The 26,762-nt window shown below is 44.9% G+C and overlaps 1 protein-coding gene across 4 annotated transcripts in view; it reads right to left on the reverse strand.

Annotated features, from left to right (window-relative positions):
- The window catches only part of LOC311270243 (spectrin beta chain, non-erythrocytic 1), a 105,919-nt gene that overhangs the window by 2,693 nt on the left and 76,464 nt on the right, over positions 1-26,762 (reverse strand). For 2 of the 4 annotated variants that reach the window (XM_084374996.1, XM_084374994.1), the window contains 28 exons: positions 25,870-26,088; positions 25,035-25,115; positions 24,723-24,929; positions 24,421-24,632; positions 23,533-23,670; positions 22,615-22,735; positions 21,924-22,139; positions 21,290-21,709; positions 19,862-20,064; positions 19,350-19,440; positions 19,113-19,259; positions 18,763-19,026; positions 16,953-17,177; positions 16,363-16,452; positions 15,903-16,181; positions 14,885-15,015; positions 14,435-14,639; positions 13,963-14,337; positions 13,779-13,865; positions 11,322-11,336; positions 9,144-9,301; positions 8,529-8,667; positions 8,060-8,144; positions 7,775-7,971; positions 7,023-7,123; positions 6,483-6,537; positions 723-925; positions 188-361 (listed from right to left, as the gene is read on the reverse strand). In XM_084374996.1, the coding sequence (XP_084231122.1) occupies positions 188-361; positions 723-925; positions 6,483-6,537; positions 7,023-7,123; positions 7,775-7,971; positions 8,060-8,144; positions 8,529-8,667; positions 9,144-9,301; positions 11,322-11,336; positions 13,779-13,865; positions 13,963-14,337; positions 14,435-14,639; positions 14,885-15,015; positions 15,903-16,181; positions 16,363-16,452; positions 16,953-17,177; positions 18,763-19,026; positions 19,113-19,259; positions 19,350-19,440; positions 19,862-20,064; positions 21,290-21,709; positions 21,924-22,139; positions 22,615-22,735; positions 23,533-23,670; positions 24,421-24,632; positions 24,723-24,929; positions 25,035-25,115; positions 25,870-26,088 (4,838 nt within the window). The remainder of the gene's footprint in view (positions 1-187; positions 362-722; positions 926-6,482; positions 6,538-7,022; positions 7,124-7,774; positions 7,972-8,059; positions 8,145-8,528; positions 8,668-9,143; positions 9,302-11,321; positions 11,337-13,778; positions 13,866-13,962; positions 14,338-14,434; positions 14,640-14,884; positions 15,016-15,902; positions 16,182-16,362; positions 16,453-16,952; positions 17,178-18,762; positions 19,027-19,112; positions 19,260-19,349; positions 19,441-19,861; positions 20,065-21,289; positions 21,710-21,923; positions 22,140-22,614; positions 22,736-23,532; positions 23,671-24,420; positions 24,633-24,722; positions 24,930-25,034; positions 25,116-25,869; positions 26,089-26,762) is intronic. The other 2 variants (XM_084374997.1, XM_084374995.1) reach the window with 1 other exon arrangement.

Here is a 26,762-nt window from a genome sequence, read left to right on the forward strand (position 1 = left end):
TGACTAAGTTATGACTCTGAGGAGGACGGTCACCTGACCGCAAGCTTCTTTAAGAGGAAAACAAGTAAATATCTAATTATACTTTAACTTCCTCAATTCAGCTTTGAGTCACACTACAGCTCTCTGTCATCATCATCATCGCTGTGGAGCTACAAACAAAGACAGTGTCCACCGTCAGGACGCTCACTTGAGTTTGAAGACGTGTTTCTTCTTCTTGTACTCCAGCGCCACCTCGCAGACGGCGTCCTTCAGGCTCACCGGGATCTCGCTGTGGTAGGGGATCCCCTGACTGGCGCTCTTCTGATCCTTATAGAAACCCATCTCCTGCTGGTTGATCACACAGTACACGTTGTGCCACGACCTGCAGAGACGCAGCCAGAGTCAGATCAGTTACTGAAACCTTCACAGCTGACAGCATCACACTCTGTTCAGTTTGTTTCTGTGTGACGAGTGTTTTCATTGTACAGAAGTCATTAAACTAACAGTCTTTCCTTCTGAACAAACAGATTTATGTCAAAAGGTTTGATTAACCCTCAAAGACCTGGACCTTCATATGGGTTTTCAAAGCACATGGATGAGCTCTTCTACAGTCTACTGAAGGTCTTTGAGGGTTAAGTTGAGTCATGAGATTGAAGCCCATCATGTAGTCGACCTAAAGCAGAACCTTGTTGTATTTCAGAGGTTGGTGTGTTTCCGTCCGACCGTCACCAGACGAGTCCTACCTGCTTGAAGCCTTCTTGTTATGCCCCTCCCACTCATGCTTGCGGTGCAGGAAGCCCTCCAGCTGGGACGTCGGAGCGTCCTGTTGGGTCTTGGCCGGCAGGGTCGCCGCCTGGCTGGCCTTGACCTTGCGAGATGCCCCGGGAGACCCGGCTGGGCTGGGCTCCGACACCCCGTTCACCTGCTCGCCTCCTTCAACATTATCCTGAAACAGAAAGAGAGACGAGTCAGAGGACGACTGAGGAGGATGGATGATGATGATGATCACATGAAGTCATTTTTAAAGATCTCTCTCAGACAGAAGCTGTAAATCAGATTTATCAGAGCTGCAGCATGCAGAGCAGAGCAGAATCACAGGCTGTGGACACTTTACACCCTGAACAGACGGTGGTCTCAATTTGTTTGTTTTTTATCTGCAACTTTGACTCTGCCTCGCTTTCATACGCACATCTCTCCTCTGAATCTCCTCAAAACTGCTGACGAAGTCTGAATTAACTGCACACGATCATGTCGGGTCGACTTAACGCACCACAAACTTTATCAGAGGGCACCGCCTTCAATCTGCAACACTGGAGAGACGCTTTACCATCAGACTGTAACATAACAGTTTAAATGCTGCTGCTGCTCACAAGTTCAGATACTTTCCAAAACATATCAAGTGTAATCTGATTTGTTTTGAACTGTAATGTAACTAATAAGTCACTACAAGCCATGAGAAAGTCTCAAGTCTTTAGTCAGTCAAGGACACAATCATGTCCAGTTGATTATGCTGTAACATTTGCTGCTGGGACCCCGTTAAGCTCCTGAACAGGTCACAGTACAATGGCTGCAGTGTAAACTTTGGTTCAACTGCGACCATCAAAGTTACGTCCTCCAAAGGTGCTTGTGTTGATCTCTGACAGCCTGTTACTCTAAGAGTCTGACAACATTAAGGACATGAGTCCTACAGACACCTTTTGTTAAATAATAAGATCCTAGAACAAGAAAAACAAGTCTTGTTCGTTCTTTGTAGATTCGCTCTGAACTTCGTCGTCTTGGAGAGAGTTGATATAATGATGATGAATACTGACATAATGTTGTTAGATTTAACTCTGGGTCAAACTGAACTACAGATGTCAAAGTCAAGTTAAAAAAGTCTTGATTTCATAAAGTGGAGCCAGACGATACCAAATGTCGACCTAAGTCCCTGCCTCTGAACTAAACCACAACATCTCTGAAAACCAGTGCCAGCTCATCTCAGACACTCAGCTGAACTCGACTTTAAACAGCCTTTAAATGCATTTTTAAGCTTTTTGTTTTTCAGCATTTAATTGCGTGAGCTCAGCGCTGGATTCCAGTACTGATTAGAAAAATACACAGGGTGGTAACACGGTCTGATCATGCACTGATTACAGGTTTTAGGACATGCACAACAGATCACAACATCACTTCAGAACACACAACATGGTGGACAGTGTGAAGACAGACGAGAGGAGGGAGAAGCCAGCAGCTGGGAACAACAAACAACACAAAAAAATCTCAAACAATTATTCATAAAATTGCTTGGAACTCATTGCTGGGCATCATTATTGGTGAGGGGAGATGCGATTGGCCTAGTATCAAAACAGATTTTATTGTTTCACACCACACCCACTCCAACCGGATGCTTATTACCCTGTTACTGAGCTCTTCAAGGGCTGGACGAACCGTGGACGCTCTTTTTGTTGGACCAATCCTGGGAGCGTTAACTGAAGGGCTGCAAGAGCTGGACCGATCCTGGGAGCTTTTATTTAGAGATTGGTGAAGGCTAGACCAATCATGTGAGCGTTTATTGGAAACCGTTGGGGTTCGACTGATCAGGAGGGCTGGATAAGGGTCGGACAAACTCTGAAAACCTTTTCTGACAGCTGATATAAGGTTGGATCCTTCCAGAGATTTCTTACTGGAAGTTTTCCAAACAATAAACAGTTCTCGGAGGTGTTACATACGTGTTCAAGTGTTGGAGCAATCCTGATTACTCTAACTGTAAAATGGTTCAGGTTCATTACATTTTTTCTTGATTACCACTTAATGAGTTGAACTAAATGTACAGACATAAAAAGCAAAGCTGGACAGATTTTAACCTCGAATCGGTTCGGCCCCATTCATTTAAGCAACAGCCAAATTCCTGCAAGATCGTTTGTCTGAGGTCACAACACCTGATTAATTATCTGAACGATCATTGATCTCAAACACGGTCGGAAATTTGGTCGGATGTTTGAAATTTGAGCTGTTCCATTGTCTTTTTCCAACATGGCTGCTTTCAAAAGATCTGTTATAAACTGTAGTGAGCTTTACTTTAAAATAATACTGTAGTGGTATTTTATATGTTGAGAAAATATATATAGAAAATAAACTACAGAACAGACAGATCTTCCATCTATGGCTCCATATTTCTATTTTTCCTTCACTGACACTTCAGGCCGGTGTCTGACCTGAGCTGCCAACCCAAAGCGTCAGTATTTGACGATGTGGGGTCGACTCTTTCTCAGTAAAGTCACATTTTGCTGCTTTAAAATAACAACCACTTTGACAGGTAACAGCAGCAACTATACAGAGGCAACTAACTTCCAAAAAACCATTGGTAAAATAATAAATACAGCTTGGCTAGTGATATGAGTATAAGTTCTATGTAAATAAATGTGTTAATGTTTTGTCGACAGCCCCAGGATGGAAATCGGTGAAGAACATGAGATGAAGAAAAACAACATTGACAGAAAACTCAACTGAAATGCTAATAATGGTGACAGCATGCAACAAAGAACATGAACAACAACACTGTAAATGAAGAGAAGTCACAACTACACATGGATAACACATGGACAGACAAACCAGAGTGGGTCTGAGTGCACTGATTGGTTCTGACAGGGTTTATTGGGGAATGTGTGTTAGTGTGAAGGAGCTGGATGAACATGCAAAAAGAAACCATGAACAGAAATAAAGACGTTAAAACAGTGAACCGTGAACACAACAGAGACTGATCATAATGACAATACAGTACAGAGTCGCAGTGACACAAGAGTGAAACTGAGTGCATACAATGAGGAGGATGGAGTACACACACACACACACACACACACACACACACACACACACACACACACACACACACACACACACACACACACACACACACACACACACACACACAGGGACACGTGTAGATGTGTATAGATTCATGGAGGATCAGTTTCATGAAGCGGTGGAATGACTGAAGATGATGTAAACACGGTCAGTTTGTACGCTGATGATGTGAACATGTCAAAGTACAAACTTTAATTTTTTGGAATGAGTTAAAGTCAATTCTGACAAATACTATTTTTAATTACTAATTGGACCTATAATTACTCTAAGCAATTATTAATTTTCTTATAGTAAATTGATAGTATAATCTTATAGTCTTAATAAAACTTAAATTTTCTCACAATCTTTAGACGATGTTAATAACATATTAACTCTGAGAGGAAATAATGTGTTAATCCGTTTTACATGAGGAAACTTGTGCTGTTAGCTGAATGTACTCTCCATAGAGTCGATGTCGTATGTGTGATGGAGCACATGGTGGTACACATACTGCACTCTATGAGATATATATGTATCCACCTGGGGCAGGTAGATACAGTATGAGTTCATTACTTTAGGTAACTTGTAAAGTAACTTTAACCAAATAGCTGTCTACACAAAAAACATTATACTTTTATTTAAGAAACAATCGTTGTTTAAAACCACTAAGGTTAGCAGTTTGAAATTCAACTCTTGATAAATCTGTGACTGAATTTTAACAATTTAAAGATTGTCAGTGTAAATGATCAAACTAAACTCCTTTATGATTGTATACAATAAAATAAAGATTCTTCTTATAGCAGCTTAAAATCCTTTATTTTAAGACGATAAAAGTAAGACATCAATTATTTGAAAATGACCTCAATATATTTTAATGAAATTATTTGTTGATTTGTTGTAATTGATGAATGCGTGCTTTATATTTGCTGTGATTATATGTCTTGTTTAATTACCGTATATCTCGCTATGCAGACGACACCATCATTTACATTCGGGAATAAATATAATCTACAAAAATCCTTCTAAGTCCAAAAACTTTAACTGAAGAACAGATTTGAAAGTGACTATTTGTGGCTTTAAAACTTGCTTTCAGAGTGAAGGTTGTGTGTTTTTTGGCGGTCTTCTCAGGTGTTCATGTTCCAGAAGGTGAGTTTATAAATGATGACGTAAACTAGCAGAAACATTAACAGCTGAGGGGAGAGGATGACGGGAGTGTCGAGCTGAGAGGGACAGAGGGAGGAAGGGAGGAGGAAAAAGAAAAATGAAAGGAGGAATGGATGGAAACACAGTTGTGGCTTCTTGTGTATTTATGTGTTTTGTGGTCCCACACAAATGTAACACAGTCGCTCTCACACTCACACCAGACGAGGATTCATACCTTTTCACTAAACATCTCAACATGTAACACTGAAATGTTTCAATCATTAATATCACTTTGTGTTCATGTTACTCGTGTGCTGCTTGTCTGTTTGGTCTTTTAGCTTAAAACCATGGTTTCATACTCCGGTCCATCGTCTCTATTTCTAATGTCTTTTATTGAACTATTTTGGTCCAAAAAGGAATGTTTGGTAAGTTTAAGAAAATGAGTAAGAGATGTATTTCTGTTGGAGAAGATGTATCTGAGGCCAAATTTGATTAAAAGTTAATATTTTCTCTCCAGGAGACAAAGTGTCAAATCAACAAACTGAAAGGGGACATGGGGACATAAAGTAAATAAGTTACTTTCAATAAGTGAGTAGCTGCGCTCAGTTCTCTCTGTAGGAAGCTTCTCTTTCAGTTTTATGAAGCAGAAACAGAACTGAACACATTTCTGTGTTTCAGGGGAAATGAAAATGTAAAATATATCTATTATTTCACTTCTCACCTCGGTCCTGATTTTGAAAATCATCCCACAAGTCAAAGAAGCTAATGTTCTGGAGTGTGACTGACAAATCTGCCGAGCTCCACCTCTCGTATCTGTTTAGCTCAATTCAGCACATTCTCACTTAAAGATGTCAGTGGACATGAAATCCAGACTTGACTTGAAGATGTGTCTTTAGAAAGCTTTAAGTCGAGACTCCGACGCTACAGACGTCTTTCAAACAGCAGAGATCAAAACTGCTTCTTCCTCCAAAACAGCTGATCAGTGCTGGAGAGGAGCATCCAGGTGGACATGGACACCTTTTATTGCAGTTATATGCTACTTTTGGTTAATTATTATAAAGAGGCCATGGTGAGGCTGACTGGTCCTCTTACTCAAATGAAGACTTCATTTCCCATCAGTCTCACTGCTTCCTGTCCCCTGTTCTTACTTAGATTTTATTAGAGGCCTCTCATTTTGATAAGTAATTATATTAATAATTCAAAACAAAGCGATTGTCATGAGTTAGAGGTACGTTTAGGCGTGTGACACCTTTAAAATTAAATGCATTCCACTTATAAAATAAGAAATGATTAATCAGTGAGGAGGAAGAGCAAACAATAAACTCTGAAGACAAATAAACAGAAATATTCATGTGTGGCTCCCTGGAGTGTTTGAGGAGGAGGGATACAACACAACTCAGTCATGGTGTGTGTCTGTATGAGGTCAAAGGTTAATGTTGTATGTGTGTGTGTGTGTGTGTGTGTCAGGGTACTGCTGTAGGCCTGCGGCTCTGCAGGGTGCTGCTGTATTTCTGGTAGGCAGGCGAGCGATAACTAACCCTGGGAGACTCCTGATCGGACGGCAGCCCGTTCTGAGACACCGGCTCGCCCTCCCTGCAAACACACAGTACACAAAGAGTCAGACACACACACACACACACACACACCTGGATTTCACACTTAGTAAAAAACACACAGGACTTATGGGAGAGGATTAGGGTCACTGTAAAAAACATATTTTAATACATACATATTTTCTCAGAGAACAAATGTCTGGACTCTGGACTCAGATTTATTTATATATACGTATCATTTTTTTCCGCAGCCCTAACCCTCTTCCATGAAACCCTGCACCTGATGACTGCTTTCAGAATGAACTCATCCATCAGTTTGTTTGTTGTTCTTGCTCACGATGACTCTCACTGTAAAATAATTTGTATTTCTAAATGTTGTGTGCAGATCACAGCCCTCTGTCATCTGGCCTGATGAGGTCACAAACTTCATCCTCACATGCACCTTTCTCCTTCTTTCTGGGTTACGTTTTCACTTTTCATAAGAAATCATAAGTCAGTGCAGAATCAGTTCAAACACACTCTGACCTCTGCTGAGCTGCAGCGTCGCCCGGCTGGGCCTCAGTGGGCGGAGGTTGTCTCTTCTTCTCTTCTTCCTCTTGCGCTCTTCTCACTTCCAGTAACTCCATCTGGACACAAACACACTCAGCCTCATGTAGAAACCACAGACTCGTTCTTCAGCAGCTCTTGTGAGTCATGAAAGAGAATCTCTGATGTGAATTTACATGTTTCCTGAATGTCTGAGCTGTCGGACAAAAACCCTGTTTGACTTAAGAGTCAAACATCAATCAATCAATGGAGAATATAATAATGCAGATGGAGTTTAGATTTGGTATGAAAGTGAACAAAAACCTGTTAAAACCTGTTATGTAACGAAGAACAAAATGAATATTGTGTTCACTCGTCACCGCGGCTGCTAATTTACTGAGAGGATTATCAGCTCATTTTTTTATTGGGACATTTGAGCACAGTATCATATCGTTACATAATATTATCTTGTCTAATATCTCCATGACTGTGACACCAGTACGATGACTAACTGCTAAAACTGTTTCTGTCTGCTGTTGTCTGAGGGCTGAAGCTCGAAGTGTGACATCACTGTTTTACTCTCTGCAAACATTTTTGTGAATAAAACGTTGCCAGAAATGAAGGGAAAGAGGTGCTTTATATTACAGCTCCTCAAGAACAGGCTGAGGAAAATGATTAATGAAAAGTTTGTTCAGTTAATCCGACCTTTAATGAAGGAAATAAAAATGTTTGTGTCTTGTTTTTTGTCTCACCGTGGTCAGCCTCTCCAGAGCGGCGAAGCGTTCCTCCCAGGTGGCGGCCGACTTCTCGAAGGCCTCGTGGCGTTTGATGAGTTTCTCCACCTCGTCCACGTTCAGGCCGATCTCCCTGCTGGACAGGTACGGCTCCTGACCCAGCAGCCACGCCTCGGCCACACCTGCGTCCCGGGAGAACTGGTGCACCTCCAGGACTGAACACACACACACACATTTTCACATTAAACCAGATTTATTCAGCTAATTCACGTTCTGTAAATAACTTGTCTTGACTAAACTCACCCAGTCTCAGCCACTCCCATCTGTCCTCCCACTTGTCAATCATGTCTTTCCTCTTGTCCGTCAACTGTAACAACTTTTCTTTAATCTGAGGGGAGAAAACATTTAGAGAAGAGTTAAAGATAGAAAAATAAGGAACTTCTAAATCATACTGTACAAAACATCACAAGCATCTTCCTAAAATCCATGACTTTGAAAGGTCAACTCTAAAATAAACTAAATACTGAAAGATATCAATATAAAATTCTGTCTAACAACAACAGAAAGTGATGAAATGGAGGGAAATCTGCACATCTGGAAAATCAAGTTAGAAATGACTTGATGTTGAAGATAAGTCCAGCTGTGTTCAGTTGGACGAGCACAGAAAGAGTAAAAAAAATATTATTTAATGACTCTAAATAATCTGATTTGAAAAGGTTACAGGGTTTTCTAAGGGTCCTGTTTCTCTTGAACTACATGAAGGCGTCTCCACCTCCTCTGAAGCGTAGTGCTTCCTGGCCAGCAGAGTCTTTCCCAGCTCGATGCAGGCGGTGAAGCTGTCGTTGCGGGCGTCGATCTCCGCCTTGATGCCCTGGTGGTTGTTCATCAGCAGCTCCACTGACGACACGTCCCTAAAATCAAGCAAGAAACGCACGAACACACCACGTCAACGATGTGTAACAACTTTCATACTCAGCTTGTAGATCACTGCTGCAGTCAGGCTGATAAACAGGATTGAGGATAAATCCACTTTTTAATCCCAAAAGTTAAAAAGTAATCTGAGCTCTCCTCCCGTCAGTAAACGGCTCTGGATCACAGCAAAATCTGATGAGACTGCAGGTGTTTATTCCTCCAGAAGGTCTGGATCTGCACCTGACCGACGCCCTCCACATACAACACTCAGCAAACTAGGAGACCAGGTTGTGAATCTGGTGTGAAGCCGATAGTCAGCAGAGATTTTTTTAAGCCTCATCATGATCTTTACCTCAACGTGACCAACTGGTTTTGATGCCTTTATTCTTTGAGTGTCATCAGACCTTGCATATTCATTTTTGCCAACTTGAGGATGAACTGTGGTTGAAAGCTCCCACACACTCACTGCCCTCACCTGGGGTTCTCCTGGGCCTCGATCAGGCGGATGACGTCCTCCATCCACAGCATCAGGTCGCGCACCATGCTGAAGAAGCGGAACTTGTCTCCAGTGTCGACCAGCTTCACCCGGCGGCCCTCCGCCGCCTCCAGCAGGTTCTTCCAGGCCTCGAGGACCTGAGAGGGACGAGACGACAGACAGTTCAGAACCAACAGAAGTCATCACTGTTTAACCTGGTTTTCATTTAGTCGACCATCTAGTTTGAACTCTGATCTCTTCTGATCACTTTATGGAGAAGCATCTGAGGGCGGTCTCAGCAGAGTGATCACAAATGATTTATTCCAAAATGATTTCATCAATTTTGGTGAAATTTTGTATTGATTTGTTGTCATTTATGAAAACATGCTTTATCTTTGTTGTGTTATTTTAGGTTGAGTTTTATTTCTGTATATCTCGTTATGCAGACGACACCATCGTTTACATTCAGTCTTTGTACAGATTGTGCAATCAGTCGCACGGGTCCAGGGTACTGTAGTGAAGCAGAACAGCCCGGGGAAAGAAAGAAATGGGACAAAAGCAGGTCAAAATCAACAAATTCAAATAGAGGCAAAAGCATCCACCATGTACGGGGAGGGCAACATGACAATATGCTGTATAAAGTGAGGCCATAATTGAGATTCTGATATTTTTCCCTTTAATAACCCTCTGAATGTGTTATTGTAGGAAATGGATTGGATTTTTATGTGAATCAATGTGATGAAGATTGTCAGGTACATTCATCTTTATTTAAATCTCACTGGGATTCAACAGCAGCTGACAAACTGGTTAATTTAGTGCTCATAAAGTAAAATAAATCACATTTTATTACAGAGTACAAACACTGTTTGCAGATTTGGTGCAGGATTTAAAACTTTTCATTGCTTTTTTAAAGTGTTTAGTCATGTAATCAGACATGAAAGAGACAGTTTGCTTTAATAATTCACTAAATGAAGAGGTTCAGTGTCACTGAGGGATCGTACCACCATCAAGTATCCACCAACACCATGAAGTATCTGTAGATCCACTCAACAATGTTCCCAGTCTAAGTCAACGATACTACAAGGCAGAGTTTAGTCCTCTAACTTCAGCTAATGGTTAGCAAGCTAAATACCAGGTAGCTATATTGATCTGTTAGCATACTAATGCTGGCCTCTACTAGCTAAGTGAGCGAGTGAGGTCACCAGACAGTGGAGATTATTAGCACAGACACTGTGGTTAGACAGCTACAAGCTACTTTCTAACAATTCAGCAGATGTCTAGAAACTCTGATTCAGCATTTTGACTTCATCTATGGGAATGAAAATCTTATCAAGTCATCAAATTATCTCCTCACCCCCATCAGCATGTGAATGTGGAGATAATGACTGCTTGTGAATAGACAATAAAGAATTAACTGTCTAAGATGACTTGACTTTGCCTCTGCTAAGTACAGAAAGCAGCAACACAAGTGAAAGCGTCGGAGCTTCACAAGCTGCGAAATGACTGGTTTTAATATTTTCGGGTAAAGGCAGACTGAAATGTGATTTCCAGTGATGAACACAGATCTCTTCACTCCCTCTCAGTAACACTTCCAGCCACAGACCCGTCTGATGCTGAGACATAGTTAAAGCTAATGGAAACACGGCTCCACAGGACTGCAAGCAGCGATTCGTTGGCAGCTAAAGAAGCGACTAAATTTAAGCAAGTGCGAACAAAAACATTCGATTGCACCGCTGTGGGCAGCCATGACATATTTAAAATGGATCCTGAATTGATTTGAGAAGCTGAACGCTAGAGGCCTGAAGTCTAGGTTTTAATACCGACTGACCAAACAGACCCAAACTGTATTTTCAAACTACTTGTAGTGCTTGTTTTCACCTCCTCAGAGGCCCAGGTGGGTGGAGTTTACAACTTATTGGAACTCATGCAGCATCAGCAAAGTTTTCAATGAGAAAAAATGAGTTTGTGTAAACATTCACCCACTCAGCGTCTGAGTCAGATAGAAACAAACGCTGCAGGTCTGTGACTCAGACCGGACCAGAACTAAACTGCATGAAAATGACTAAAATGTTGCTAAAATTAATCAACATTTTAGTTGAAGTATTGCAAGAAAGTCTAAAACTGCAGCCAAAATGAACGCTGATGCAAAGCCAATGTTTTTGGTAAACGGAGTCTCACCTCTCCCTTTCTCTTCTGGGTGGACAGGGAGGATATGGAGGGAAATGGACATACAGGGAATGGTCAAAACACAACGCCATCAAAAACACTCAGTGCTCATCATTATCAACAGTTGACTCTGATCGTCCGGAGACGAGAAGCTCCGACACGACATGGTGGAAGTGGAGTTTATGTTGTTCGCCAACACTTTCTAAAAAATGTGTGTTTCAGATGCAGCTCGAGTCCTGCTTCACAGAGTCCGGAGAAACAAATGTTTTTATGCAAAACAGCGTTCACAGAGATGGAGGAGGACACTTGAGGAAGACATACAAAAATAAGACAAATGTTTGGTTTGAACATTTCTGGAGCTTCACAGTAAAACAGAGTTGCAGCGTTCTGCTGAACAACTGAAGCAGCTGGAGATGATTTAAACATCAGATGTCTCCACACAGCTCGTCTGCTGTAGTCCAGTTTATTTACACCCTGCGGTCGAGCTCGTGCACCCACTTCAGACAGGAAGCATGCTAACGCTTTTAGCTCAGCAGCTACAGTGAAGACTTCAGCTCATAAAGGATGTAAATCTGGTCTCAGTTCAGGTTGTGATCTCTGTGATCGCAGCAGACGAGCTGCATGGAGACATCTGATGTTTGAATCATCTCCAGCTGCTTCAGGTGTTCAGCAGAACGCTGCAACTCTGTTTTACTGTGAAGCTCCAGAAATGTTTGTGGACTACGAGACTTCACCTGACTTTATATCATCAGGAGGAGACGATGGCTGAGCCTGACTTTATATCATCAGGAGGAGACGATGGCTGAGCCTGACTTTATATCATCAGGAGGAGACGATGGCTGAGCCTGACTTTATATCATCAGGAGGAGACGACGACTGAGCCTGACTTTATATCATCAGGAGGAGACGATGGCTGAGCCTGACTTTATATCATCAGGAGGAGACGATGGCTGAGCCTGACTTTATATCATCAGGAGGAGACGATGGCTGAGCCTGACTTTATATCATCAGGAGGAGACGATGGCTGAGCCTGACTTTATATCATCAGGAGGAGACGATGGCTGAGCCTGACTTTATATCATCAGGAGGAGACGATGGCTGAGCCTGACTTTATATCATCAGGAGGAGACGATGGCTGAGCCTGACTTTATATCATCAGGAGGAGACGATGGCTGAGCCTGACTTTATATCATCAGGAGGAGACGATGGCTGAGCCTGACTTTATATCATCACCTGACTTTACATTCGGCAAATAATATGTCGGTGAGCTCTGGAGGAGTCCGCCGTGGGCAGAGCTCGGAGTCGAGGAGAGTTGGAGTTTGTTTTTTAAGCTTTTGGGATTGAAACAGTGGGTTTATCTTCACTCTCGCTTCTCAACCTGTCTGCAGCAACAAGCTGTGGAGGCGCTGAAAACTACAGTAAAGTGCTGTGGTTCTCTGTTTGACTGCTGGACGGAGGGGAGATGAAACACTGCAGGACAGCAGGAGGAAACTGAGTGTCTGGTGAGTGCTGACCACAAACATGGACGCCCTCTGTTCGGTTCTCGTTTGTCTCTTGTGGCTAATGTACAGTAAAATATTCCGGCAGTTTGTCGAATGTCTTCACGTGACTGGCTTGTTTAACTAAATAGGCTCGCTCCACCTCTTCGCCCAGGAGTTAGGTGGAGTCAGACGCTGCCAAGAGGTCCGGTACCGCCCACTTTGAGCTTCGTTCTGGCTCCTCAGAAACTTGTGGGTGACGTCTCGGTGGCTCTGTTCATTATTTGTACGTCAAACGTTAGCTTTAGCCTCAGATATGTGGTTTCAAAACATGAAATCACCTTTGTTCTGAAAAACCGTCTTATGGGCATCAATACAGTTGTTTTCTCATTTTATTTTATCCGCAGTGTTTTCATAAGAATCACTGACGCTCTCTCTTCACAGAACCATTAGCAAGGAGACGTCGTCATGGTGTTTCCTGTATTTTGACCATGTCCTGTAAGATTTTATTATGTGTTCATCATCTTCAGTTATGAATAAATCACTTTTGATGACTTGAAGAACAGAACGATACGTTTGGGCATCTTTGATCGACCTGGAACAAGTTTATTATTTATGTTGTAGCAGATTCTTCTCTGTGAAAACGGACCTGACCTGCAAATCATAACGCTTTATTTTTTTCCCCATCAGGAGCGAAGGAACAGCGCAAAGTTAGTGCAGCAGCAGTGCAGCATGCATGAGGGTCATCGCCTTCACAGTGACTTCACTAACATCAGAGCTGCGTCCAATTCATTTTCAATTCAATCAGTAAGAAGACGTTTCAAATGTTCACGTGTGAGAAAAACACGGAAACTACTAAGAAGAGTATAAAAAGGTGTAATACGTCAGATAATTAAAAAAAGATTTTACGTCAGTGACGAGATCCTGAAACTCAGATTTACTGATTGAATTCAAAGTAACGTCGTGCTGAGTCTGTTCCAGTGAAGCTCACCTCTCCTTCTCTCTTCTGGATGTCGTCAGCTTTGTCTCCAGCGTAGGCCGACTGCAGGCGGACCGCGTCCTCCTGAAGCTGCCGCACCTGAAAACAGACGGATGGAGGAAAAGATTCAGGCGGGTCAGAAACACAGAACAGATTTCATTTGATGCAGACTTCAGCAAAGGTGCTCTGACTGTACCTGCGTGCCCAGCGCCTGAATGTCGTGTTCGAAGGTGGTGTGCATCCTCTGCAGGGTCTCCACTGTGTTCTGGTCCCGGCCCAGCTCCTCCGGGAGCTTCTTGTGTTTGTCCAGGATGCGGTTGAGGATCTCCTTGGCGTCATGGTAGAACTTGTGGAGCTCGTAGGAGGCGGAGAGGATCTGCGTTCGGGTGTCGATGAGCTCCAGCAGGTCGGCCCAGGCCTCGTTAAGGCCGTCCTTCCACTCAGCGATGGTGGCGGCGTCGCCGTGGCCGCTGTTGATCAGCTCGTCCGCCTGACGGTTGACGCCGTCCACGCGCTCCTGGCCGATGTTCCCGGTGTCACGGGCGAATTCTCTGAAACGCTCCTGCAGCATCTGGAGAAGGAAGAACGAGAAGATTAACACCAAAGAAACTCTCCCAGACTCATGGACGCACATCTTCAGGATGTAACGAGATGTGAGTTGTACTAACGGTCACGTGTTCGTAGTCCTGTCCCAGCTCGTGGGATCCGGCCACCACCTCCCTCTCAGCGATCCACTGCTCCAGGTCATCCACCTCCCGGTTGAGCTGGAAAAGACGGTAACGCTCGTCCAGCTTCCCCCGACGCTCCTCTGACAAGTCCTTGAGCCCGGCGTAGAGCTTATCCACCTGAGACTGACGCATCCCGATACGCTCGCTGCACCAGGAGGAGAAACAATGAAGAGTTATTCATTCACTTCACTTCCGCTGTTCACTCTCCTTATTTTCTTCATCTTAGACTTTCATTTTCTACTTTTATTAGAAAAGATCTCCGCCTCTGTATTTCCCTCCTGACAAACACCTTCTGCTCAAAATAAAAACCAAACATGCAAAAGAAAGTAAAGAAACAGTCCTCATCCTGACTGGGTCTCTTTACGTCACACCTGTGGAGCCCCTGCTCACCTGTCGGGGTGTTCGGCGCCCACCAGGCCTCGGCTGGTGCTGGACAGCTGGTGGACGGTGTCGGCGTAATCCTCCACCGCCTGCTCCAGGATCTGATGCTTCTTCAGCATGGCCACCGAACTCTGCTCGTCCTGAAAGACACACAGACGGATAATCTCTTCTTATTGTGCTGCTCAACAGAGACAGAGGGAAACGGAAAGAAAGAGGACAAACCGGTTCAGGAGTTGAGGTTCGGGAGACGACAGAATAAGGAAAGAGAAACGAGAGCCGGAGAGAGACAGGAAAATAAAACGCAGAGTCATGAAAACAGACGGAGAGGGATGGACAGAAATAATAATGTTCTCTGGACAAAAATAGCAGAGAACCAGATTAAAAAGACATGGGAGAAGACGATGTAAAATAAAGTGAGAGAGACAACGAAAGTCAATAAAAGCCTTCGAGGAATCATCTTTACCGACTACAGACTGAGTTAATGTGCGTAGTTCAGCAGTAAAACACTTTGAGAACATGTGAAGTGTCTGAAAGGTTTGAACTTTAAGCTGAACGACAAGTTTTACCTGTAAAACCAAAACTCAATGACTCTCAGATCAATAACTGAAAGCGCCTCTTGTATTCACAGATAGATTATCTCCTCCTTCAGTTATCTGAGTTAAATCACAGTATTGAACGTGTACTGACCGGAGACACGAGCAGAAACAGTCCGACACCAACACAAACCCACTGAACGACTGTGACAGAAACACACTGAGGAACCAAAACCAAACAAAGAAGGAAGTTTTGTACCCGCACAGACCAACGGCCCTGAACACACCTTCATGTGACGTTTAAGGTTCATCTGTGTCGCTCTGAATGTGTTCAACCGATCAGCTGCAGTTCTCATCCGTTAACAACAAGACTGACGGCGTGTGGTCATGACGGCGAGGCTGAACAGCAGAAACTCACCCGACGTATGAAACGAGCACACAAGATATAAAAGGAATAAAACCAGAGCCTCTCCGGGGGTCTCGGTGGACCTCACCTTGGCCTTTTCCTCCGACATCATGTAGAGCTCCTGTTCGCTCATCCAGGCCTCGGCCTCGGCGGCGTCGAAGTAGTACTGCTGGGCCTCGTGGGCCTCGCTGAGCCGGCTGTGACGCTTCTCTGTCTCCTTCTTGATCCGGTCCCAGAGCGACTGCAGCTCGGCGAGCCGCTGGCGAATCCCCTCGGCCGTCGGGCTGTCCTCTCTCAGGACGTGCTGGCTGCGCTCGAAGATGTCGTCGAATCGCGGCTGATGGCCCTGGATCTCCTTCTGCAGGGTCTGTGAGAGTCAAAGGTCACAGAGGTTGACTTCTGCAACTTGGAAACTTTAACTACTATAACTTTTTTTTTAACCATTACAACTTTAAACATTCAACATGCAACTTGTCAGCAGAAGCAGTCTGCAAGTTCCTGTCATATCAGCAGGTGTGTGGTGAAGGTGTGTGTCTGTGTTTGTGTACCTGGTTCTTCTTGATGAGCATCTGTACAGTCTGGAGGTTGTGTCCGTGGTCGGTCGATGTGGCCAGAGCCATCCTCTCCTCCACCCACAGCTGAAGACAGACAGACAGACAGGTTAGATGGTTGGACTGTGGTTCAGTGTGGTTTTGATTTGTTGATGATGTGAATGTGACAGTTTCCATCACTTCTAAAGAGAAATACTTCCATGACAGCTTCTATTACTACTGCAGTACTCGCTACTATCAGCTGCCGTCAGCTGCAGTACTCGCTGCCGTCAGCTGCAGTACGCAGTACTCGCTGCTATCAGCTGCCGTCAGCTGCAGTACTCGCTGCCGTCAGCTGCAGTACTCGCTGCTGCAGTACTCGCTGCAGTACTCGCTGCTGGCTGAACCTGCCAGCACCTCCTCGACTGCTGCTGCTACAAAACAGAGCTGCTTCCCTTCTTTAACCTCTACGCTCAGTTCCTGTTTCGATGATCCATAAATGAAGCTTTTCTGTGAAACAGTTGATCTACATGGTTCAGTTTGACTCATTCAGCTGTCAGTCAACAACTTCCTGTATCAGCGGGGTCAAAGGTCAGCGCTGCACTTACGATCTCGTCCTCCACGTCCCTGTTGAACTGGTGGATCTCGCGGGAGGCCATGAGGTTGTCCCGTCTCTTCTTCAGCGGCTCCTGGAGGCAGTGGAACTTCTTCTCCACGCTGATCCTCTGACCGTCCACCTCCTCCGAGCCTTTCCCCTCCTGACTGAGGGCCTGCGACTGGCCCTGCAGCTCCTCCACCTCCTTCTGACGCACCTCCACCTGGCTCTCCAGGATCTGCAGGAGAACAGTTTACAGGTCAGACAGGAAGTACCGAAGCATGTTTTGCAAAAACACAGAAAAGAAGGTTTAAAAATTAAATTAAGAAAATAAACATCACAAGATCGTACAAGAGAAACACAGGAAGTAGTTTTTAGAGTTTCAGTTTAAATCCAAAACAAAACTAAGACGTCTTTGCTTTAGTTATCTCCGTGACTGCTGGAGAAGCTCCGGGACAAACAGGTAGTGGCTCTTGAGTTAAGATGTTTCTCCGTCAAAGAGTAAAATTATAAAATGAAATAAAAAAATAATAATTAAGAAATACGTTCAAAAATGTTTTTATGAGGAACAAATGAACAGAAAAATGTCCTGAGAGAAATAAAACTGTAATAATAATAAAAATAATTCTATAAAAATTAAATAAAACTCAAAATTAAACCTATAAAATAAGAAAAGAATTAAATTCTGCTGCAACAGAGTCACACGTTCATTTCCCAACAAAAATACAAAAAAACAGCGTTTACAAGACAAACGGTCTTTCAGAGGCCTCGACTCATCCTCCTCTTCTTCAGTCTGAACGTCTCTGATATCAAAAATTAAAAGGTCTGAAATAAGATTCACAGTGACGATCGACTCAGCAGCCAGACAACGTGATTACAGCCCGAAGCAGCTGCACGGAGTAAAAACCTCCAAAAATCAGGTGGAGTCTGGTGCAGAGAGGAGGAGGAGGAGAGGATTCACTTCACTCCTCTCTCTGCTCAACGGATCAAACACTCCACTAATGATCTCCCTCTAACACTTCATCACTCTCTCTCCCACACACACACACGCACACACACACACGCACGCACACACACACACACACACACACACACACACACACACACGCTCAAAGGATATTACAGCACAGATCTGAGGAGAAGACGGATGATAAGAGGAGTGAAGCTGCTCTAATAGACTGAAAATACCATCCTTCAGACTCTGTCTGTGACACACACACACACACACACACACACACACACACACACACACACACACACACACACACACACACACACACACACACACACACACACACTCCTTACTCGCAACACATCAAATGAAAGATTATGTAACTGCTGTGTGAGTGGAGTGTGTATGCACAGCTGACACTTTAATGAAATTGTGTGTGTGTGTGTGTGTGTGTGTGTGTGTGTGTGTGTGTGTGTGTGTGTGTTATGTAAAGGGTGGTTCGTCGGCTCACTCTCCTTACATGACTGTTAAAACTACTAGACGAGATTCTCTCCAGGAATTTAAAAGCTTTTAAACACAAATTAATTTGCACTGATTTGGTCAAACTGCAGGAAAACATTCAAATCTGAGCGATCAGCTGTTCGTAACGTCCTCGGGGCCTTCGTTAAAACTTCAGACTAATTATGAGATCATCTGAAGCTGCGAGTGGGACGAGGAGCTGCTGACGTCTGTGTTAAATATCCCCAAACGCAGAGTCTGCGGTCAGGATCAGGCTGGACTCAGCTCACATGTAGAAACGTGTCAGCTTCTGCTTCAGGGTCTGAATGAAGAAGTCGTCAGCAGCTCCTCGTTAGTGTTCGTGTTTCCTCACCTGCTGTTTCTTGAGCAGGATGTTGACGGAGGTCAGGTCTTTGCCGTAGTCGTCGGACTGCAGCTGTCCGTCCAGGCCGGCCATCCACTTGTCGAGGTCGGCGCAGCTCTGAGTGAACAGCTCCGCCTTGTTGGCGTCAAACAGACACTTGGCCTTGGTCTGGGTGGTCGACTCCAGGTCCTCCCACATCGTCTTCAGGGACGCCAGCTTCTCGTTGACCATCGCCTCCGTCTCTGGTTTCTCTGCCATCAGCGCCTTCCCCTCCTGAAACACAGAAGGTAACGCTCAGCTCTGACTGCAGATACTGTGGCAGAGAACGTTTCCTTCTCCGTCTCCTCGTCTCCTCTCACCTTGTCGATCTTGTCCAGCCACTCCTTGTTGGACTGCAGCTCGGCCATGAAGGCCTGGTGTTTGAGCCACTTGCTGTGGAGGTTTCTGGCCTCGTCGTAGGACATGTCCTGAGCTGTCAGCATCTTCTCATTGATCCACAGGGACAGCTGAACACAGAAACCATAACATAGGTCAATGAAGGACTCTCCACTGAGCTGCAGCAGGTGTTCTGAGGTGTTGTTCAGTGTGTGTTTTACCTCCTGGCAGTCCTGCAGGAACTTCTGCAGGTCTCTGTTGTCCTTCAGCCTCGTCAGCAGGTCGCTGGCCGCCGCTCGGTTCTTCTTGTGTCTGTAGAACAAATCTCAGTTCAATAAATCAACATTTTCCTACTTGAAGATAGAAAAATACCTCAATAAGCATCTGATCTGCTGCAGGCAGAGTTACAGTGCCGACAGAATGATAATTAATGAAGGACAGGGTGTGATGTGATGTCACTTCCTGCTCTATATGCAAACAAACCCGTCCATCACTGAGACAAACAGACTCCATGTTTTCACACAAAGACAGAAAGAAGTTCATGTAGAACATTTGCTGAATTTACAAGAAGGAACAAATAATGAAGAATCTGTCAGAGACAGAGTTTCATAATGTTTCATAAGTTTTACGCTACTCAACAACTCCTAAAATTTGCTGATTTGTTAAGGGAGTCTGGTGATGTTGTGGTTACTGGTTCAATGTTTCCCAGTCACAGTGACAGTACTGTGGTCACCTCTGGTCGATGGAGTCCACCTTCTCCTGGATACGCTCGGCGCTGATGTTGCCGTCAGTAACGAGGCGCCGGCCGGTGTCGACCACGGCGTTGATCTTCTCCTCGTTGGCGTCCATGGTGGTCATGAAGTCCTCCTGCTTCTTGATGGCGGCCTCGGCACCCTCCAGAGTGGTGGGCATCTCAGTGTGGGCCAGGACGTACTCCTGACACACACACACACACACACACACACACACACACACACACACACACACACACACACACACACACACACACACACACACACACACACACAGAGGAGACATTAGTGTGTATTGATGATGCTCAGCCAGTAGATGGCGCCTCCTGCTTCACCTGGTGGAATGATGACGGATCAAAACATCCAAACTAATAATGTTTTTCTTCAAAGGTAGAAAATAAATATGTTTTTATGTTTTTTTGTAGTTTTTGTGTCTTTTCTTTGGAAAAATGTTTCTGTTAATCAGGAAACAAATCTCTGGTTTTTATCTGATAATATGATTTGAACACAGAAAGTTACTCTGTCTGAACATGCTGCTGCAGTAAAGGCCTTCCACCAGCTGGGGGCAGCCTCTGACCTGCTCATATGAAAACAGGCGTTGATCCAGTAACATGAGAGAAGAAGGACAGAGTCTAAAATCTGAAGTCCATCCATCACAATGTCAGTTTCAACAGTTCAAACCCGAAGAAAAGCAGGAAATCCTCTGATTACTTTTCTGAACGTTGATTAATCAACTAATTGTTCTTCTGTGCGTGTTTGTGACCGCGCCCCCTCTACAGGGTCAGGCTGAGTTGGACCCAATCCCAGCATGCACTGGGTGAAGGGTGGTGTCCGTCACGGGAGCAGAGTGTGTGAGAGAGATCTGGACGGACCCTCGTGAGACCGGACTGGACCAACGCCCGGCCGGAGATTTATCTGCTGGTCACAGTGAGAGAGTGTGTGTGTGTGTGTGTGTGTGCGTGTGTGTGTGTGTGTGTGCATCACTAATGAGAGCACAGTTCACTCGGTGGTCAGACCAGATGACAACAACATGAATTCACACGCACCGTTTAGTGTTTTAAATTAAATGTGACCTTTCTTATTTGAGTTTTTGTTGTTAACTCCCTTTAACTCCTGATCAGCTGTTCATCAGTGTGTGTGTGTGTCGTCAGCATGGCTGCATCGTCTTCTGCTGCAAACGGGTTCAAATAGCTTCACCTGAACCTGAAGTGAGCGGACTGCAGGAGCATGTCCACAGACAGGTGGGTGGAGGTGTTTAGCCTAGCTTAGCACAAAGACTGGAAGCAGGGGGAAACTGCTAGCACAACTTCAGTAAAATACAAAAAATACACGTTCCCACAACTCAGCTGACTGACTGAGGGAGAATACATCTTTGTTTCTAGCTCAGGTGTGATGACATCACAGGTTACCTGGTTGTTGAGGAAGGCCTCGGCCTGCTTGGTGTCCCGGAGGAACAGCTGGTAAGCGTGGGACTGGGACAGCAGGTTCTGCCGGTTCTCCCACATCTTGTGCAGCTCGTTCCAGCCGGTGTCGAGCGCCTGCAGCCGCTGTCGCAGGAACATGTACTGCGCGTCCGTCTGGCCCTGCGTCACCATCTCGCCCATGTCCCGCATCTTCTGGTAGTCCTCCTCGTAGTTGCGGATCTCGTTCTTGATGCCCTCGTGCTGGGCCAGCAGCTTCTCGGCCTCGGTCAGCGTGTTGGGCATGTCCTCGGAGGCGATGGCCGTCTGCGTCCGCGACAGCCACGACTGGAAGTCGTCCAGCTCACGCAGGAACTGCTGCAGCTTGCTGGCCTCGCCCAGAGACTCCTCCCGGTTCTTCATGGTGTCCTGAGAGCAGAGAGCAGAGGTCAGAGGTCAGATGTTCAGAGAGTTTGTTTCAATCACAGGACTTTTTTTGTGTTCTAGTCCCAAAAGACTGAAGACAATATTCTCTCTTTATTTAGGAGATCAAATACGTCTGACAATCAGACTGTTAATCCATCAACATGACAAACTTTGGTCTCTCTGGTTGAACTTGCCTCAGGAACAGACGTTGACCTACCTTCATCTCGTCCCAGACGCCGGTGATCTCAGCCAGACGTCCCTTGATGGCGTCGGACTGCTCCGTGTGTTCTGAGGCCAGGCGGTCCGCCTCTTTGCCCAGGTCGCCCAGCTTGTCTTCGATGGCGGCCAGGTCGCGCTCCATCCCCGTCAGCTTCCTCTGCAGAGCCATGACGCCCGCCAGGTCGTTCCCCAGCTCCTGGGTCGACTCAATCACCTGGAGGACGACAGCGAGGGAGGGGTGAGGGAGACCAGCACATTTCCCATAATTCTTGCATAAACTTTGCCGAATTAACGGTTAGCAGTTCCTTTTTACAGTGAACCCATGGACGTATCCAGAACCATCACTGGAGGCTGCTGATACTGAACAAACCTTAAAAACATTAGAACTTCAGTGAAGTTCTGCAGTTATCAAGAGTGTTTTTTATAGGATTTCTAAGTGGGTCTGTGGGAGTTTATCCATGATGGACATTGTAGATAATCGTATGTTATGAAAGTGTAAATCACACTGAATCTAAACATGTGTGTTTCATGTCTGTGAGTTCAGGTTTCACAGAGTTCTGACTCAGAGAAAAAGTCCAGTTTGAACAAAAACTGCTGCAGTCTGTTGTCAGGGGCCTCACGTCTCTCCACATGTTAGAGACCTCAGCTGCTGTGCTGGAGTTCATTAAGTCATTTCGATCTCTCGGTACCTTGGTCTTCTCTTTGATCCAGGACTTGGTTTCGTTACACTCCAGGTGGTAGTTCTGGACGCCCAGAGCCGAGTTCAGGCTGTCTTTCTTCTGGTCCACCAGGTCTCTGAACTGACTCCACCTGGACGGACAGACGGACGGACAGACGGGACACCGTCAGATACAGATGTGTGTGATGTGAAATAAAGTGAGTTGAGACATCTGTTTCATCGGCTGTGTAACAGTTCAGATACTCGATAATCAGTTTATCTCCTTTTTTAATCTGAATTATTTCTCTGAGTAATTCCAGTTTACATTTTCTTTAAATCTCACTCACCTCAATTATTTATGAAATGTGTTGATCTGTTTACTCTTCAGTGTTTTACCTGATTATTCACTTATTTCTGGATAATAATTCACCTGTTTTAATGTCACGTTACCTTCAGGGAACACTTAATCCCAGTTTAGGTCGGTTAATTAACCTTTTAATTGGAAATGATTTCACTTTTTAATCTTAATTTATTGAACTTTATTGAACTTTAACAACCTGAGTGATGAACGTTTACACACCTGATGAATCCAGTTTATTTGTCTGTTTAATGTCAGTTAATCTCACGTTAATCCCAGTTTTTCGGGATTAATCTCCAGTTAATGATTCCCATTATTCCATTTTTAATCCCAGTTTTAATTTCTGCATAATCCCCATTAATTATCTGATTATCTTAAATCTCATCTGAAGCGTCTCTTTAATTCCAGTAACATTCACAAATAAATAACCCGTTAATTCAAATTCATTTTTCTTTCTGTCCCGTTTTATTTCTTGTCTTCATCTTAATTAATATGCTGCTAATTCCAGTTTATTAACCAGAATAATCTAAACGGTTTAAACTGGACCCATTAATCCTGGTTTAAGAGCTGGTTTCGTCCCGGTTGGATTACCTGGTGTTGAGTTTGTCCTGCTGGGATTTGATCTCCTTCTCGCTGGGATGTCCGCTGTGGATCAGCTGCCTGGCGACCTGGTTCACCACGGCGACCCGCGACGCCTGGCTGTTCATCTCCGGCTCCAGACTCTCGAACCTGACGGAGAAGAAGAAGAAGAAGAGAGAATTAATGAGCAACGTTAATGTTGACGAGCGAGTTTCTTCAATAAAGTCAACAGGTTTCTGTTTGGTGTTCATGAAGAGACGAGCTGATGTTTACTGCTGCTCTTCAGTAACACACACACACACACGCACACGCACACACACACACGCACACGCACACACACACACACACACACACACACTACTGGGACAGGATCCATCTGATGCTTTGTGGTTAAACAAGTGGCTGAAAACCAGAGAGAGACTCCTGTGAACGAAGTGTGTAACCACAGTCCAACACACACACAGGAACACACACACACACACACACACACACACACACACACACACACTGAGCCTCTTAAACAGTGTGGGACCTGCAGTCTGGTGTAATTAACAGTTTACTGCCGAGGTTCTCACAGTCTGACTGCTGCAGAGTCCAAACAGCAACGACCAGAACAATCCTGGTCTAAAGCCTCACACAGCTGCTGTTTCATGTTTCTGATCAATAATCTGTTTCATAATCCATCATTATTGTTTAGAAACACAAAGAGAGGCAGCAACATGTTCTTCTGTGAACTGAGGGTTTACTTGGACCGAACCAGAGGTGACTGAGGTTCGGTCCACCATCCAGACGGTTTTGAATGCTACTCTGTCATGTTTTCATCTGACTCTGATGTGTTTTGTTTTGAACGATGATGTTAAAGATGAAGACATGCGTCATAGACTCTTCTCTGCTCCTCACCGGTGCTGGACCACCTCCAGGTCCTCCAGTTTCTCGGGGATCTCGGTGCTGTTGAGCCACTGCTCCTTCTCGTCGATCCAAACCTCGCAGGCGTTGGCTTCGCTGAACATCTTGTAGAGCGACAGAGCGTCCTGCAGCGCCTGCTTCCTGAGCCGCGTCAGCTCCACCACCTCCTTGTAGCGCTCCTCGATGCCCGCCAGCCGGCTCTGAACCTGCACAGGAGACCAGAGGACGTTAGAGGACGGACGCTGTGTTCAAAGCTCCTGGAGATCCATGTTGTCTGTGGTGCGTCGGGGCTTCACCTCCTCAGAGTTGGCCTTCTCGGGCGGCAGCGTGCGGGACTGTTCGTGCAGCGCCTCGATGACGGGCCGGTAGCTGCTGATCTCCTCGGCCACGTCCTTGTGCTTCTTCACCAGAGCCTGAGTGGAGAACTCGTCGTGGCCGACGTCCACGCTGGAGACGATCCGCAGCACGTCCAGCATCCACGTGTCGATGTCGTCGGCGTCGGCCTGCGGCGAGACGAGAGTTTAATACGATTCAACACTTATCTTTGTTTTGTTTCGTGTCTTTAGCTGCTGGGAAACAAACAGAAACAGGGAAAGTCAAGTTTTCACCTGGAACTGGTGCTGGTTGCAGGCCTCCTGCAGACGGGCTTTACGGACCGCAGAGAGACGCTCCAGAGCCGCCCACTGCTCCTACAGCAGGGAAGGAAGGAAGGAAGCAAGGAAGGAAGGAAGGAGGGAGGGAGGGAAGAAGGAGGGAAGGAGGGAAGGTGTTAGGGAACGATGCAACAGTAACATAAGACTCTTTTTCCTCAGTTTCTAACAACCTCAGCTGAGATGTTCTCACTGTTTCTGGGTGCATTCAGGTCTTTCAGAGATAAAAGGAGGGTTGTAATCTCAAAAATCACAAATATCTGCACATGATCTGCAGGATTATTGAGTATTGAGCAATCGCGTAAGTAAACAGAGAGCTAAGCATCATCCAAATGTAATCTCTGCTGAGACTGGGAGCGTCGTGGTTGTTAAGCTGCTACAAACTTCTCGACACATTTTTAAAAAGTGTCTAAAGAAACAACAAATCCTCAGACGAAGTGTATTATACACAGAAACAGCATATGTTCTTTAAACCACATCCAGAAATATAGACAGGATGTGTACGACAGGTTTAAAAATAAAATTTGATGTCATCTGTGTTAAAAAATCCTTTTAGAGTCTTTCCACATCAGATTTCCCCAAAAACTGATTCACACATTCAATAACAAACATGAACGTGTTAAGTTCGTCACACTGAAGACACGATGTTGTAACAGCAGCTTCAGTCTTTATGCGAGCTGAAAACACCCTGAAAGAGTTATTTTAGGCCTAAAACTTAGAAAATAAAACATTTCTACACATCCAAACCCTCCAGAACAGAACCGTGCTCTCAGTGGTCTCAGCTGAACGGTACCTGGATGTCCTGGATACGTTCTTTAATCTTGTCGGCTCCGAAGTGGTTGTTGGCCACCAGCTCCTCGCCCTGTTTGATGGTCTGCTGCAGGTGGGCGGCTCGCCCGCTCATCTCGTCTTCAAAGGCTTTGTGCTGACTCAGCAGTCGCAGCGCTCCCGTCAGATCCTTCCCATAATCCTCGGAGGAGAGGATCTGCTCCTTCTCCCTGATCCAGCCCTCCTACAGACCAGAGGGACACGGTCAGCACTCAGTTACATCAGCAGAGCAACATCATCTGCAATTCTGCTGAAGTCGAATCATAATATCAATATTCTCCTGATTCATGACAAACTCTCACACTTCTCTGCTCTTTTAGTTTTCAGAACCTGTTTCTGGGTCAACACAGCGCAAAGTTTGTTGTTTGTGTTTCATCGTCTGAGAGGAAACCGAACACTACGAATCTGACGTCCTGAAAAGAAGAAGTTCAGCTTCTTACTGAACGTTTTAAAGAAACGAGTCATTTACTAAAATCTGATCATTTTACTGTCGATCGCAGCGGTCGAGCCGACAGACAGGGCAGCGATGTGAACAGACTGTGGGGGGCAAATGATTCTGTATTCTGCTCAAGTTATTTACTATCAAAATGTTTTTACGGCGTATTTTGTTATTTCAATTCTCTAAACGTGACCAGAATTCAGGAGACAAAGTCTCTGAAACACTTTTCTAACCTTCTCACCTCCACTCCGGTTTCAAAACCCTCAAAATGTTTAAGCTCTGAAGTTTGATACCAATTAAAGATTGATTTTCCAATTAAAGCCGAAGTGTAAAGCTCTCACATGGTTTTTATCTCAGGTTCTGTCCCACCAGGTTTCAGGAGGTGTTTCCACACCGTCCTCAGGTCTGCCGGCAGGTTT

Source organism: Pagrus pagrus (genome assembly GCF_965226575.1).
Source record: "Pagrus pagrus genome assembly, chromosome: 15".
NCBI lineage: Eukaryota > Metazoa > Chordata > Actinopteri > Spariformes > Sparidae > Pagrus > Pagrus pagrus.